Consider the following 17755-nt stretch of genomic DNA (forward strand, 5'->3'; position numbering starts at 1 on the left):
CTTGAAGCCTATTTTCTGAAGAATTGTTTATCCATCCATCCATTTTCTGTACCGCTTATCCTCACAAGGGTCACAGGAGCCTATCCCAGCTATCTTCAGGCAATAGGCGGGGTACACCCTGAACTGGTTGCCAGCCAATCGCAAGGCGCATATAAACAAACAACCATTCACACCTACAGGCAATATAGAGTCTTCAATCAACCTACCACACATGTTTTTGGGATATGGAAGGAAACCGGAGTACCCGGAGAAACCCCACATAGGCACCGGGAGAACATGCAAACTCCACACGGGCAAGGCCGGATTTGAATCAGGGGTCCTCAGAACTGTGAGGCAGATGTGCTAACCAGTCAGTCACCGTGCTGCAAGAATTGTTTACTATCAGACAAACTGCTGCTTGTTGAAGTGAGCTGAAGTGAGTTGAGTTCACAACAAGCTCGTATCCAGCCCTCGTGTCTAAATTTTTTGCTTGCAATTCAAAGCAAAAAATCGGTCGAATGACGGCTCATCTATTGAAAAACTTTTAAGTCACACATGTTTCAAGGCATCACTGTACAGACACAATCATTTGTGTTTGTTCATGTTAAATCTCATGACAACAGAAGTTACCAAATATCCATCCATCAATCTATCCATCCATTCTCTGTACAGCTTCCCCTCCCTCGGGTCACTGGTGTGCTGGAGTCTATCCCAACTGACTATGGGCAAGATGCAGGGTACACCCTGAACTGGTCGCCAGCCAATCACAGCGCACATACTGTATAAACAAAGAACCATTCACATCTACGACAATTTAGAGTCTTCAATTAACCTACCATGAATGTTTTGGGAATGTGGGGGAAACTGTATTATCTGGAGAAAACCCACGCAGGTATGGGGAGACTATGCATCGTAAACTACACACAGGAAGCCCAGAGCCTGGATTTTAACCATCGACCTCTGAATTGTGAGTCAGATGTGCAAACCAGTCTCTCACCGTTCCACCTTGCCAAACAAATATCATACATACAATTTCATAAAAATTATCCTACTGTCACCCTTAAATATCAGGTCATTTTTTTCAGTTTTTATTTTTGTTTTTTTTTATATATAAAAAAACGGAACCAAATATATTAAATATATTATATTTATAAATATTTTAATGTCAGGGGTAGAACTGCATGATCTGTTCAACTGAGGATGTAGCTGATTTCAGCAGAGGTGGCAATCATAAATAGACGATTTTGGTTAAAAAAAAATAAAAAATAAGAATTAGGCCATTTTTTTTAAAGGAAAGTGATGACATCGAAATACAAATGTGCTTGATAAAAAAAAAAAAAATCTTTATGTCTGTATTGATTCTCAGTCATCCAGGTCATGATAATCCACAAAGCAACCGGACTCTTCTTGTTTGTTGATTTTTTTTCTTTCCTGTTTTTCTTTCCGAAACCAAAAAAAAAAATTACTTGGGTGGATTATGCTAACAATATGTTCAAACCATTTGGATTACTCGCATAGTACTGTATTTGCTTGGAGACGGTCAGAAAAAAATGGGCGTGTAGGGGCTTTGTCGTAAAAATATGATGGTACTGTCACTTTAAGAGAATTTGTTCGAAGCCAGCCAATCAGGGGCACGGAGGGGGAGGAAAGGGAGTGGGGTGGGTAGCAACAGTTGCCCTGGTGAGGACGAAGCGCCATAGCCACGGTAGCCCTGGCGACAAGAACCCGGCAACGAGAATCAACAACAACGACTCAATCGGCCATAAATTTAAAAGAAGATCTTTTAACGCCGGGAAATACACACGTGGAATCACAGGTGAAGCCCGTGGCGCACACGGAATGGATGAAATGAAGCGGTCTTTTTTTTTTTTTTTTTTTTTTAAACCCCTTGTTTCTATCAGGAAGCTGAATTGTAATATTGCTCTGCAAGCTAGCCGTAGTGGCGATAATGTGTCGTGTAGCTTTCGTTTTGCGCCCACTCGTCTTTGGCTTGTCAGTACAGTCTGCCTGCCGTGACGACGCAGCCACGGATGCTGCGGGCCGTTGTTATGGCGATGTCAAAAGCGAAAGGTAACAGTTACAAAATGGCGGTTGTTGAGGCGCTCGCGAGCTCAGTTGGGGCGATATTTGGCGTCAGTGGAGTCACGCCACACCTGGCTTGTTTTATTTTATCCCCAAACAGCGACTTCCTAGTTAGCCGTGCCTTGTGTCGCCGTTATATTCGCCCTTTTCCTGCAACGCGGATTCAACAGCGCCTGATCACAAAACTCAATGGGCACGTAGCGTTTGATACACAAAGAGATGCCGATTTAGGATAGTCATGATCCGAAGAACATTTTAAGAATAAATGCGTTAGCGTTTAAATAGGGAGACGACCGTGTTGCTTTCCGAATAAATATTGTGATAGTCAAGAGAGGCAGCCAGCGAAGGCATGTGGCGGACATTGACGATTGAAGAGGCGTGGCAAAAGAAAGCGTCTGTATGGGTGTACTGTATGCTTTATTTATAATCCCATATAACAAGATGGAAGCATTTATCTGTATAACATTTGACAATGCAATGCCATTCCAAGGAACATATTTTGCATTGAAAAAAATCTCACAGTATACCACCAAACATGTCACAAAAGACAGTTAAATAATGATGATATTGTCTCAATGTACTCACAAATGTACTTGTTAAGTGTTAAATCTGGGCCTTTTAGGTAAACACAAATATTTTATTCTGTTGCCTGAATGGCAACAGGTGGATAGACAGGTTAATTGTACCTTTTGAGTTCAGTCCTCACGTGGAACACTATTTCATTGTTTATAATTATTATATATATACATCACTGACACAGATAGCTGGATAGTTGATGAAAGATACATAATTTGTGGTAAATATATATATTGTACTCAATAGTACCCCTCCTTGAGCTGTCACCTTATCGTGGTGGAGGGGTTTGTGTGTCCCAATGATCCTAGGAGCTAAGTTGTTTAGGGCTTTATGCCCCTGGCAGGGTCACCCATGGCAAACAGGTCCTAGGTGAGGGACCACACAAAGCACAGCTCCAAAAACCTCTATGAAGATGAAAAATTCAGGAAGACATTTTCCCTTCACCGGGGCCCCCATCTGGAGCCAGGGCCTGGAGTGGGCTCGAAGGCGAGCGCCTGGTGGCCGGCCCTGCACCCATGGGGCCCGGCCGGGCACAGCCCGAAAGGGTAACGTGGGTCCCCCTTCCCATGCGCTCACCACCTGTGGGAGGGGCCATAGGGGTCGGGTGCATTGTGAGCTGGCCGAAGGCAGGGACCTTGGCGATCCAATCCCCGGTTACAGAAGCTGGCTCTAGGGACATGGAATGTCACCTCTCTGGCAGGGAAGGACCCCGAGCTGGTGTGCAAGGTCGAGAAGTTCCGACTAGATATAGTCTGGAGTTGCCCACGGTGAGAGGCGCCTGTACATTGGGGTTTACCCCGGTGGACGAGAGGGTAGCCTCCCTCCGCCTTTGGGTGGGGGGAAAGGTCCTGACTGTTGTTTGTGCCTATGCACCAAACAGCAGTTAAGAGTACCCACCCTTTTTGGAGTCCTTCGAGGGGGTGCTGGAAAGCACTCGTGGTGGGGACTCCATCGTTCTGCTGGGGGACTTCAAAGCTCACGTGGGCAATGACATTGAGACCCGGAAGGGCGTGATTGGGAGGAACAACCCCCCCCGACCTGAACCCGAGTGGTGTTCTGTTATTGGACTTCTGCGCTCATCACGGATTGTCCATAACGAACACCATGTTCAAGCATAAGGGTGTCCACACGTGCACTTGGCACCAGGACACCCTAGGTCGCAGTTCAATGATCGACTTTGTGGTCGTGTCATCGGACTTGCGGTCTTGGACTCTCGGGTGAAGAGAGGGAGACTATGTCTCTCGGCTGGCCTGGGAACGCCTCAGGATCCCCCGAGAAGAGCCTGATGAAGTGGCTGAGGAGAGGGGCGTCCCTGCTAAAGCTACTGCCCCCCCAATCCGACCTCGGATAAGCGGTAGAAAATGGATGGATGGATGGATACTCAATAGTACTCTTGCTTTAAATGGTAAATGGAATGCACTTATATAGCGCTTTATCTACACCATCACAGTGCCCAAAGCGCGTTACAAAGCCTCACATTCACCCACTCACACACACATTCATATACCAATGGGCGACTGCTGCCAAGCAAGGCGCTGCCAGGAGCAAATTAGGGTTTAGTGTCTTGCCCAAAGAGACTTCGACATGCGAACAGTCACTGATTTTGGTCACTGAACAACCTGCTCTAACTACTGAGCCACAGCCAAATAATGTGACTCAGGTAAAAGTAAAAAGTAGACCTCCAAATAATTGGTTGAGTAAGAGTATTTAGTAAAAAAACAAAAAACAAAAAACAAAAACTACTCAAGTACTGAGTAATTGGTAACTTCTGATTTATTACAAAATAGGAATATGACAATACTAATATTGCCCAACACTATAACTTTAAAACATTTTTTAAATATAATAACATTAACAGAGGTAAATTCAGCCACAATAAATGTTTTTCAGTGAACTAGCACAATAGGGTCACATGACATAGATGATTGATTATATAATTACTGTAAATAAACAACTTGATAATATTGAACTTTAGCAGGTGGCTTCATCCACATTTATCAGCAATACTGACATCTGTTTCATTATTCAAAAACAATGCAGGTTCTGCCAAATTACATCTTTATCTTCAGTGCTGTGCATACATTGCAGATAGATTTTCTCCCTGCTCCTCCATCCATCCATCCATTTTCTGAGCCGCTTATCCTCACTAGGGTCACGGGCGTGCTGGAGCCTATCCCAGCTGTCATCGGGCAAGATGCGGGGTACACCCTGAACTGTTTGCCAGCCAATCGCAGGGCACATACAAACAGACAACCATTCGCACTCACAGTCATGCCTACGGGCAATTTAGAGTCTCCAATTAATGCATGTTTTTGGGATGTGGGAGGAAACCGGAGTGCCCAGAGAAAACCCACGCAGGCACGGGGAGAACATGCAAACTCCACACAGTCGGGGCCGGGGATTGAACCCGGGTCCTCAGAACTGTGAGGCTGACGCTCTAACCAGTCGGTCACCGTGCCACTCTCCCTGCTCCTTTTGAATGCAAATAACCCTTTCTACAGCGAGGAACAGAGCTCAAAGGGGTGTGAGTGGATTGGACAAACGGCATTTTGCATTCACGTGCAAACACAAACTGACACAGCCTCTTGTATGTTTCTCAAGTTCCAGCTAGAGTTCTTGCAGGCTGAAATGCTGACATTTTCCCGCCAGGCACAGATGACAACACTTGACATACAGTAGCTGTTCATTTTTGTAGTCCTTCCATCCATTTTTTATAGCACTTATCCTCATTCAGGTCACAAGTGAGCTAGAGTCTATCTGCATATGGTAAATACAGATTTCTGCCATGTTTCAGGTAAATGAGTCACTTTGAAAACTTTCCTTCTGTGTGGGGCCGTGGAGACTGTGTGTGGTCATGTGACTGCCTGGGGCTGTTTTATTGGTGGAATGGAGTCAAACGTCTCGTCGTTAGACTCATTACGTTTGGATTGGTGAAACGGTCACGTGACAGAAGTCTCTTTGACACAGCAAAACAGATTGTGCAATTATAATAAATACTTGTAGATAAAAATACTATGTAACAAAGTAAAAGTAGTGTTTTTTTCTTTTAAAAAATATTCTCAACATGTACAATTTATCCCATAGTAACTCTTTTTTTTTTGACAAAGTAAATGAAATCTCATGGCATTGTGACAAAAAAAACAGACACCACACCACTTTACAGCCATAGCATTACGTACAGCACAAACTAATGAGACCCAATGCAAGACATTTATGCAAGATTCTGCCTTTACAAAGATATTCATGTTTATTTACTTCTATGCGATGGGTACCTCTCAGTTTGGTGCAGTGATACACCAATGTAAAGTGAGCCCACATTAATCAATGTAAAACTAACACCTGTGTCAATCAAAACTAAGCTTTCTTGTTCATCGGACCCCCATGGATTGTTCAGATAATTGTTGTTCTTACAATATAGCAGAGTGTATACAGTATAGCAATGCACCATATTCCTTTGCAAGATTATACCACAGTTAAGAGCCAGTGTGATCACATTACAGGTAATAAGACACTAATGCTCTACTTCGCTGGTGGCTTCCACATGAGCTGTATCATTAACTGCCAAGCAGTATTTCATAGGTACATTTGCATCCAGGGAAAAAATTATATTTATTTTTGAGTATTCGAAATGAAATAAATGTTCTGGTCCCTTAATGTACAACAATAAATATATGAATTATAGGCACAACACTTGACTGTTTAACCATATTTTGCCCTTTAATATTTGCAACTTTATATGAATTACTACATTATATTACAACAGAGAGAAAAATTGGCACAAATCTTTTTTTTTTTTTTGCTTTTTTTTAAATGTTATTATCTTTGTCTTATGTTGCAATGTGTTAATGTGTTAAAAGAAATAAAAAATTGTCCGACTTTTGCCAATTTGAAAATTTTTTATACTGGCCGATTAAATCAGCTCCCCATTGTATTTGACAAACGGCACTCTAAATTATTTTAATTTTCTTTGCTATATGCAACTAAAAGGAAAGATGCGTCGAGGTTTCTGTGTTCAGCATTGGTAGTGTCTTGTTCATGTAGAATTTAACTCCAGCATCCTTTACATATCCTTAAAATAATTATATTTACTTGTTTCTTGCTTCCAGGGTGATTACCCAGCCAGTGTAATGGCTACTTCGGCCTATGTCGGCGAGATCCAGCCAGCAGCCCCATCTCAAGGGACTGTTGTCACATCTGGACAGCCTGATGCCAGCTCCACACCTGCATCTGCCCCTCAGTTCCTGGCTGAGATTCAGACCACGGTGGTCACCCCTACCGTTGTCACCCCGACAGCCCAGACTGCACCCACTGAACAAGCCACTTCCATCAGCACTCAGAAGCCCAGTGCTGGCAGTCAAACCCAGGCCACAGCTCAAACCCAGCCTGCACAGACACATTATGTAACAGCAGCAATCCAAGGCTCCCCCACACAGTCTGGAAATGCCCAAAGTGCTCCTCAGTACATCGTTGTTACAGTTACAGGTAATGAGCCACACCATTTAGCTCTGTACATCAACATCAACAGATGTCTGTGTTCATCACATAATATGTTGATTTTACTGATAATGTTTATAGTTCATGCAACCTTTCATTATTCTGAGATAAAAAGCACATGGTAGAAAAAAACAAACTCCACCTCACCACGTCATCTGAATATTGCATAGCTTAAAGCAGGCTTTCCCAAACTATTTCAGTCCAAGACCTACGTTTTAATTCAGTTCCTCCCCAGTCCACAGATTTACTGAAGTACATCATGCATATGTGATGTATTCCCACGACATACCTGTACTTGTAAAGTAAGGATAAAGAACACTACAGTACTGACATGAATTTAGATACTAAATTATCAATAAAATTGAGTACCTGCTTCATTATTTAAAAAATAACTTACAGTATTGACAATCAGGCACCACCAAAAACAGAACAAGGACCTTTGTTTTGAAAAGGCTGATTTAAAGCATTTGATGCAGGAATGGCACATAGCACTAGTGGTCCAATGACAATTGCAATTGCATGTGAACATCTCGTCACCAATTTATATGTGTTACTTGTCTAGCAGAGGGCTCCCTCCACTCAAGCGACAGTGTATCCGACTCTAGTTCCCCTCCAGCTGTCGTGCAGACAGGAGTGCCCACGCAAGTCGTTCAACAGGTCCAAACTGCCCAGCAGGTAAACCGCCCACATGTGCAAAACACATTTGTTTATTGTCCCTTGCTCCCCCTAAAGCTTGCCATATCTTTGTTTGCGTAGAGGTCTGTGGTTCAGGCCACCTCTCAGATAGCTAAGACTGAGGCCAGCGCACAGCTCAGCGTCACCAGTCTACAGCCTGTTCATCTCAGCCCAGAGGTAAGGTCATAATGAGTTCTGAATTATAATGCGAAGTGTACAATTGAAAATTATCCTCAGCTGCGACCGTGAGTGCCTAGTTTGTATTTTCAACACATCATCCATGTGGTGGCGTTAGTCAAATCAAATAATCCATGGAAGAAAGGCATCATGAAGTGTAGGACTAGGACAGCGCTTAGGCCCCAGAGCAGACTGCAGACTGGAAAACTCATCTAGATCCCACTGGACATCATTCACTATAGGCAGTCAATCTACTGGCTCTCTATGCATGTGGAGAAAGACCAGCTGCCTGCTGCTCCCAGCTACAACCAAGTAGGTCAGGGACACAAGGGAGATAGCAGCAATGGAGTTAACTGGTGTTCATAAATTAGTGACTATTTTTTAAAGTACAGTAGTGCCTTGAGATGCAAGTTTAATTTGTTCCGTGACCATGCTCGTAACGCAAAACACACGCTTGTAGCTCCAGTCACTTGTATCTCAAATCATCTTTTCCCATTGAAATGAATGGAAATGCCATTAATCTGTTCCAGCCTCCCCCCAAAAACAAAACAAAAAAGTGTTTGCAGTTTTAATATGGAAAAATAGCACTATAATATTGTAATTTATAAAAAAAAAAACATAAAGTTATAACATAATTAAACAGAATGTAAAGAAATTAAACAATTTGTGCATCATGATTTAATGCAGCAATTCAATTCATTGTGCTGCTCCTTCTGGTGTGCCTGCCTTGGCCACCGGGAGGCAGTATAATACAGGCATTCAGACACATAGAAAGAAGAATTGTACTTCTTTTACTACTACTACTACTGTAAGTGACTCAGTAAAATGCTATATTAGTAGATGTTGGTAGAAGATAAAGAATATATCCCTGTGAGTATCATTATATTATCTGTATACATGTATTGCTCCACTGTTTGCGTTTAAATATCTGTTTTGCTTATAGGGTTCTAAAACCACCTCTATCGATGCTAACCGTTAGCATGTCATTGGCCTTTTTCACTGTTTGTTAGCATTTCGATAAACAGACTTTATTTACTAAGGCAAGCTATGTGGTTGTTTTAAACTCGTAATTCTCCTTGTTTCATCTTTGACAATAAACATCAACAGCTTGAAGCCTCCTTTTTGATTAATTGTTCGTTATTTGCCCAACTGCTGCTTATTGTTAAGTGAATTGAGCTGGGGTTACTGCTACCATATGGTGCTTATACCTCAAGTTTGCACCCGCAAGTCAAAGCAAAAAAATCGACCAGACGACGACTCGTATCTTTAAAACTCGTAAGTCAGGTCACGTGTATCTCAAGGCACCACTTTATTTAAAATATAAAACATCTCGAGATGCCCTAGGCATTATAGAAGTTTGTGTTCATTTGTGTTTCCTTAGGTCCAACAGCAGCTTACACCAGTGCAGGTACAACATGTGTACACTAATCAGGTGCAGTATGTGGAAGGAGGAGATGCCAACTACACCACCAGCACTATGTTAGAATCATTTCCTATCTTATAATGGCAAACAAACTTTTACTGTTACAGTTTTACTACTCAAGGTTCTAACATCTGTTTTGATCTTCCGTACAGTCGTTCCGGCACCTTCCCTTATACTGACACAGCCCTGTACACCCAGACCACCTCTGGCCAGTATTATGAAGGCCAGCCAACCTCAGGCACACAGGCCTCCACCCCTGGTACGCCTCTAACTGTCTCAGTGACCACTGGCACAACAGGAGCCGTGTCCATGTTTGTGGCACAGCCTAGCAGTGCAACAGGGGGAGGGGCCACGGTGGTATCCACAGGTGGTACTGCAAATGGGTCAGGGGATGGGGCAGGCACTAATGGTGGTGCCACAGGAAGTTATGTGATCCAGGGGGGTTACATGTTGGGCAGCAGCAGCAGCAGCAGCAGTAGCAGCGGCGGGTCAGCTGGCAATAGCCAGAGCTACTCCCACACCGCCCGCGCCTCCCCAGCCACTGTGAGTATAACAGAGGGCGAGGAGAGTAGCGTGCCGTCGGCAGACAAGAAGGTATGCAGAGGCTCCAAGCAATGGAATTTCTTTTTATTCTGTTTTCATATGCACAACCCTTTGCTGCTGCGCACTGATGTCGTCAAGTGGAAAGCACACTTAAAAATGCGGAGATTCCGACCACAATTGTAATACAACCCAATATTCTGTTACGGAACCCATTTGAGGCTGTTGAAGAATATCGGATTTTTAACTGTGATTTCCAGCTAAATGAATACCAAACCATGACCTCATTGCTTTCATACCATTGCAGTGCATGAACAGGGGTGCCTTTGATTTGCCTGAAATGCCCCAAAACCGTTTGCCATCCCCAAAGCATCATATAGAATTCCTTATGAAAATGGTTACCAACTTATGTTTGGCAGACATTCCATCAGTATACCAAGTCATTAATTCATTGCATACCAATGTTGTATGCCACGGCACGCACACAAGGGTATTTTTGTTTTCATTTAAAAATAATCTGCAAACTTAAACTGGTTTGTGTCTGTATATATAAAATTTATGTGCATGCAATCATGCATACACTACTCATAAAAAGTTAGGGCTATTGTATTCAGATTTCCAGGGAAATTTCACGATGAACCTAAAATGTCCTATAACCTTTAAAGGCAAATTTAATTTGACCTTCACCCAAAAACCCAATATAATTTATTGTGAGTAGTGTATGTATTTTAAGTTGTGTTCTGAATGTTTGAATGCTTTATATTTGCTAATTGCACCAGTCTCCTGCTTTTCCCTTGCCTGCCGGTCAGGTACAGTGGTTGCTGGACAACTACGAGACTGCCGAAGGAGTCAGTCTGCCACGCTCGACCCTCTATTGCCACTACCTGCTACATTGTCAGGAGCAGAAGCTCGAGCCTGTTAATGCTGCCTCTTTCGGGAAACTCATTCGATCCGTTTTCATGGGACTACGCACACGACGCCTTGGCACACGGTAAGATGTGTCATTGAATTTAGGCACATTTAGAACCATGCATAACCTTTTCAGACACAACTTGACTTGCAACAGGCTGCCTGATCTCAATACGATGACACATGTTTAGTGTCTTTAGTGTCATTATATGAGAAATCAATATCTGAGACAATGGTAGATACCTTATCCTCTCTCTCTCTCGCTATATATATATATATATATATATATATATATATATATATATATATATATACACACACACACACACACACAGGGTCATTGAAAAGTAACTCCCTATATTTAAGTACTTTTAATTTATTTCTGAACTATAATTCTTACAAGAAATGAACAAGAGAAGAAAGTGTATTGCATGGAGTTTTATTTATAATTCGATATGGGCGCCAGCATTAGCCACCAGTTTATCAAGCCGCCTGGGAACCGCATTAACTGATTTCACAAGGAACTCGTGTGGGGCTTTGTAGGGTTTGTAGGGCTTTCAAAATTTTAAACAAAATAATCGATCTGAAAAGAAAACAAGAACATAGATTTAATTGCCATACATCATGTAACATACACAAAATAAAATTGAGAAAAATATTACAACATATGAATCAATTCTAAGTATTTTAAAATAGGGAGTTACTTTTCAATCACCCTGTGTGTGTGTGTGTGTGTGTGTGTGTGTGTGTGTATATATATATATATATATATATATATATATATATATATATATATATATATATATATATATACACACACACACACACACACACACACATATTATAAAACATCGATGGACATCAGTAAAGAGCTGTGTGACATACCCTTCATCCCACTAGTTGTTTCCATTAAATGTATATAAAGATAGATCTCAAGTAGTGCCAAAATTATTGTTTCTTGCGCTGTGGAATTCATCTCAAGGGGATAAATTGTGTGCAATATCTTAAAGCTTTGGAAAATGTTCTTAGTAATTTTCCAATACATATTCAGTATGTGAAATAAAGGACCTTTTCTGTACCTGACAGGGGCAATTCTAAATACCATTACTATGGTCTAAGAATCAAGGCAGGCTCTTCTCTTCTCCGCTTAATGGAAGATCAGCAACATCTGGCTATGAGGCAGCAGCCTTTCTCTCAAAAACAAAGGTACCCGCATCACTTTACTGTAGACCTTTCGGTAACATTTATTTCCAGTGTATCCAGATGGATTGTTTGGTTGCAATCATCACGATTGTGCCTGTGTTGTCTCATGTTCTTTCTCCCTGTCCTATCAGGTTGAAGCCTGTGCATAAAGTGGAGGGAATGACCAATGGGACAGCTTCGGGAGCAGGACAGCAGCAACTTCAACAACAGGGTTCTGGACAGGTGGACATCAGCACCCAGGTTCAGCAGTACCAGCAGTTCCTTGGTTAGTTATTTTCTTTGGGTGGCAGTAAACAGAAGCCATCTAATCATATAATTATGATAGGAAATCATCCTCCCTTTTATTTATGACTTTTCTAATTACGTTTTTATGTCATCTGTCCTTTGGTCAGATGCAACCAGAACACTGCCAGAGTTTCCAGATATTGACCTCCAGGGGAAGCCCCCACCTGAGGGTATTGAACTGGATCACATAAAGAGCTTTCAGCTGCTCTACAGAGAACACTGTGAGGTAATGAAGTGGGAGAAATCAGGTTAGCTGGCTCTAACACAAAGTATATTTTACATTTGTGTAAAAGACAATACATGCAAATGGACTAACAATATTCAGGGCTCAGCTAATGTCAAAAGCTTGATTATTTAGTATACTGCTAAGCTGTGCTATGATTCCTATCTTCTCTGTCAGGCCATACTGGACGTGATGGTCAATCTTCAATTTACCCTGGTGGAGACCCTATGGAAAAGCTTCTGGAGGTTCAGTCAGAGTCAGGCTGGAGATGCCACACTGGCTGTGTGAGTGGTCCAGACTTCTCACAAAGTCATTCTCATAATTACGTGAGGCTATCATCATTTAACAGCTCGGGCTTTTCAATTTGTCATTCCCTTGCCCATTGATTAACAATTAACCTTGTTTTTTCTGTCCCAGACTTACATTTAGTGGCAGTTTGAGAAGCTTTATGGCGGTCACACTGCTCCAATGTGTGTATAATTCATCCATTCACCTTCCATTCCGCTTATCCTCACTAGGGTCGCGGGCATGCTGGAGCCTATCCCAGCTATCTTCGGGCGAGAGGCGCGGTACACCCCGAACTGGTCGCCAGCCAATCGCAGTGTGTATAATTTACACTATCAATTTCAAGTTGTCTAAACAGGATCTGTTTTTGACAAACCACACAGTGGGAGACCTGCTACTATCACCACTGATGAAAACACCAAACTCCTAGACCAAATGTTCGCACAAAGCCAGAGAAATTCTATCCGGAGGGCTGCAGGTTGTTCAAAGCAATGATGCACAACAACCTGAAGTCGGTACGTATGGGTAAAGCTTTATTACTCTCCAAAGCATCAGCTGAACTTTTGTTGATGCTGAGTTCTAGTGCAGCCCTCCAGATAGACTTTCCCTGGCTTTGCCCAAGTGCCTGATCTAGAGGTTCAGTATTTTCATCAGTGGTGGTAGTAGCAGGGCTTCTGCGGTGTGGTTTTCCATGGATAGTGGAAATTGTATAACATGTAAGAGCAATAAGACGGCCATAAAGCTTCTCAAACTGGCGCTGAACTGCAGTCGGGAGCAGACAAACCTTTTACCAGGCGTCAATTTCGCAACACTGCTCCTATGTCAATTGGCGAGTCATGGGCAAGGGAATGATTACAAAAACTGCAAAACCCATGATGGCAAATGCTGATGGCCTGACGTCTGTCTGAATGATACCTGTTACGATTAAAGGAAGTTAGAAAAAAGGAAGTGTATAGTGACTTTAGGGACACCTGATATTATCGAGTCACATCAACTAATTTAAAAAAAATATGCAAATCAATCGCTGATTGTGGTAACAGAGGTTGAGATGTACAGGTAAACCTTTTAAAATCTTTTTTGTCCAGCACGTACAAAGAACATTTTGAAGTTGCATTACTAGTGGGCATAGAAATACAATATATTAATTAAAACCGTATGTTACTAGTCACGATGAATCAGAAAAGCGTCTCCCGAAGTCCTGCCTGGTGCTGCTGTGCAAGTATGACCCGGTGCTACGTTGGAGCCGTGACTGTGACAACAGCCTGTATCAGGGCCTGGTGGAGATCCTCATCCCTGATGTCCTCAGGCCAATACCCAGTAAGGCATCTATAGAAATGTGGCTGCGTTGTTAGTTGATAATGTCTGTCAAATTATGGAAAGTATATCACTTAATTTTTTTATTTTTTATTTTCACCCCATTTGTCAGACATTGAAATGCATAAAACACTGGGAAGGACTCTCTTGGTGTTTTACCCCATGTTTTCTCAATTAACCATTTCTGGCTAAGACATCTGGTTTTCATATTTAAATTAAACAGTCCACTTAACTGAGTGCTTTATGATCATTACAGTCATACCTTCTTCCTTCTCCCCTTAGGTGCCTTAACTCAAGCCATCCGGAACTTTGCCAAAAGCCTGGAAAGCTGGCTGACCAATGCAATGATGAACATCCCTGAGGAAATGGTCCGCATCAAGGTAAAGCACTGCTCTATTTGTACTGAGAATGAGCTCAAATTGAAAATGATTATTCGCTTTTCATACAGCACTGTGCACCAATCACATCATTAACACGTTTTCTCTCTATTTTTCTTGTTCTGTTAGGTAACGTCAGCCAATGCATTTGCCCAGACACTGCGACGCTACACCAGTCTCAACCACCTGGCCCAGGCGGCTCGTGCTGTCCTCCAGAACACGGCCCAGATCAACCAAATGCTCTCTGACCTCAACCGTGTTGACTTTGCTAATGTTCAGGTTAATGTAGTTTGTTAATGCCATGAACGTTGCACTGGGTCAGACCATCTAATATCGTACTGACAGATAGCTCTCATCCTGTTCACCCTGCACAGGAGCAGGCTTCATGGGTGTGCCGCTGTGAAGATCGCGTCGTCCAACGACTGGAGCAGGACTTTAAGCTGACCCTCCAGCAGCAGAACTCCTTGGAGCAGTGGGCTGCCTGGCTGGATGGTGTAGTTTCCCAGGTGTTAAAACCCCACCAACATAGTCCTACCTTCCCTAAGGCTGCCAAGCTGTTCCTGCTCAAGTGGTCTTTTTACAGGTGTGGCACAATAGAATCAAAGTGTGATCATATTTGTATTCCAGTTTTCTAAACAACCAAACCAACCACATTTGCATCTTGGCTGAATTTCTCTCATCTGTTCTTCAGTTCCATGGTGATTCGGGACCTGACACTGCGGAGTGCTGCCAGTTTTGGCTCCTTTCACCTGATCCGCCTTCTGTATGACGAGTACATGTACTACCTGATAGAGCATAGAGTAGCCCAGGCTAAAGGAGAGACCCCCATTGCCGTCATGGGAGAGGTAAAGACACACGCAGGCATGCCTAAACACAACAAATAATGCTCATCATATTTACAGTCAAATAATGTATGCCCCGCCCGCGACCCCAGTGAGGATAAGCGGAACAGAAGATGAATGAATGAATAATGTATCCCCCATCTTGTGATTAGTTTGCCAGTTTGGGACGAGGTCTAAACATGCTGGACGGTGACAAAGGTAATTGCACTGAAATATTGAAGTACCTTGCTCCAGTTGCATCTCAAACGTGCTAAGAAACTTTTCAATCATGTCTGGTTCAGAAGAAGAAGAGGAAGAGGAGGAGGAAAGCGATGAGGAAAGTCAGGAGCTGTCCCTGCCTGCAGACGCTGTTGTGTTAGGCGATGAGTCTCTGGAGCCTCCTGCCAAGCTGGCCAGAACAGACCAGAGGGTCCTCTTTACTACAGGACCAGCTGATAACTAACCAGCATTAGACCACTCAAAGGAAGAACTGATCATATAAAAAGAAGACACATGTATGTACAGGAGCTATTGTAAATGTTGTGCACAGTTTTGCTGTCCTGCTTACTGTTAGTCTCTCTTGCTGGTTAATGCACACACATACTTGGTTGGTGGATTAAATGAACACGTAAATGGATTGGATGAACCAGATACCCTTATACAAAAAAATGCAATTTGCATTTTGACCTTCACTTGTGTACATCTGTAAGAAGGAATTTTGCCCAGTCACTGCATTGATACTCAGAGTCTGGCTGTCTCCTGTCTGTGAAAATAGTGACTAAGATTTTTCTCAAAATGTCACCACTTGATCGAAGAATCAAAAAGAGCAGCGTGTATAACTGGACCTTGAGCTCTTAATGTTTGCCAATGTTTTTTATTTTTTTATTTTTTACAGGAAAGTCAAAGTTGTGGGAAGTATTGGTGTGTCTTCTCAGTATGTTTGAGTGAACATGGAGCTCACATCAAGTGTGTAAGTCTGATTGTGTGGTTGTGAGTCACTGCATGGTTTTTCACCCACAGATAATTCCTAAGACTTTTTTTCATTTTAACATGGGAGACGTTCAATTTTACGGCCTGTAAAGAGACATTGGTGTTTTCTCGGAGTGCCTGTCACAGCTGCTACACACTTGTACAGATAAAGCCACTGCTGTGGAATAAGGACTCCCATGTGTTGCAAGCAAAACTCTTCAGTGTGTGTCACATGTTTTTGTTTCAAGTGCTTCATCCCTGTTTTGATTTAGAACATTTTTGTGCCCTCATTTTTCTAGAAAATAATTTTGTCCTCATACTTCATGGTATTTTTCTGTCTGTGCCAAGCCTGTTTTCTTTTATCATCGTTTGAAATCTTTTTTTCTGTGCCTGAGTAAGAACAGTGGCATAGCCCACTGTTAAACTTTCCATTCTTTTGAGTTTTATTGTCACCAAGTGAACCTGTTGTGCAGTGTATGGTGCTGTGATGTCACACATTGTAGACGACCCTTGTGTGAATTATTGATTTTTTTTTTAATTGTATGTTCTGTTATCAATCCTCATGTCATATCTAAAGACTTATACACACACGGGCTATAATCGAGCCTCCTTGCACATATTGTGTTACATCAAGTCTGACACAATTCTCTTGAGATCTTTTTCATCTTCTTTGCTGTGTTGTATGTTAAATTGTGAGGTGCAGGTGTCCCATTTCAAATGAACATCACACCCCTTTTGGAGCGTGTGGTGACTACTCTGTCTTCTACCATATCAATGCATTCCTGCCTATGGCTTTGTTTTGTTTCATAAACCCATCTTCGTAAACACTCAGTCACGATTGGTTGATATAGGCATGCCAGATTGTGATTTTACTTTGACTTTTTAGTCGCCACCATGTAGCCCTACTTGTTTTAAAGGTCTGTTTGAAGCCTCAAACCAGCACATCTATTATTTTTAGGGAGTCCAAATCTATACCACAGCTGATTATATATCATGCTAGTCTTGAAATGATACAAAATATGTCATTGTTTAATAAAATGTTTAGTTTTTTTTTAAAGTGCATTGTTTCTTATGAACAACACAAAGTAAAGATGTTCAGTGGCAGTGTTTTATGGATTTGGTCTACTGTAAGTATGACTGTGCCTTTGGAGGTGGTAGAATGCAATCCAGATGTTTAATTTTAAAATATATACATTAAAGACTTTTAAAAATTGCATTTCTTCTTCCATTTTCTGAAAAGTTCACTGAGTGAACCAATCGTGAATTTGCAGTAAGTTCAAGGACTATTTGGCAGTATATACACAATATTCCCGGAAACCTGTGCGTGTCAGACTTGCAGTTGCGACTTCCTTTTTTCTGTTTGTCTGAAGAATAGAGAGCGTTACACAACCACATAAACCACAAATTGAAACAAAAAACACTT

At 42.1% G+C, this 17755-nt stretch overlaps 1 protein-coding gene across 6 annotated transcripts; it reads left to right on the plus strand.

Annotated features, from left to right (window-relative positions):
- Nucleotides 1-1665: 1665 nt before the first annotated feature.
- Nucleotides 1666-17548, plus strand: rfx1a (regulatory factor X, 1a (influences HLA class II expression)). 6 transcript variants are annotated; one of them, XM_061701117.1, is made up of 18 exons: nt 1666-1795; nt 6744-7119; nt 7694-7806; nt 7888-7983; nt 9365-9462; nt 9559-10000; nt 10756-10937; nt 11942-12061; nt 12190-12323; nt 12451-12569; nt 12744-12850; nt 14017-14168; nt 14448-14545; nt 14672-14821; nt 14917-15125; nt 15234-15387; nt 15537-15582; nt 15666-17548. In XM_061701117.1, the coding sequence occupies exons 2-18, from the start codon at nt 6765-6767 to the stop codon at nt 15824-15826; spliced, it is 2736 nt and encodes a 911-aa protein (XP_061557101.1). In that variant the 5' UTR covers nt 1666-1795; nt 6744-6764; the 3' UTR covers nt 15827-17548. The 6 variants fall into 6 exon arrangements, with proteins under 6 accessions (XP_061557101.1, XP_061557103.1, XP_061557102.1 ...); XM_061701119.1 differs by having other exon boundaries at nt 9559-9949; XM_061701118.1 differs by having other exon boundaries at nt 7697-7806.
- The last annotated feature ends 207 nt before the right edge of the window (nt 17549-17755 follow it).

Source organism: Phycodurus eques, chromosome 16 (assembly GCF_024500275.1).
Source record: "Phycodurus eques isolate BA_2022a chromosome 16, UOR_Pequ_1.1, whole genome shotgun sequence".
NCBI lineage: Eukaryota > Metazoa > Chordata > Actinopteri > Syngnathiformes > Syngnathidae > Phycodurus > Phycodurus eques.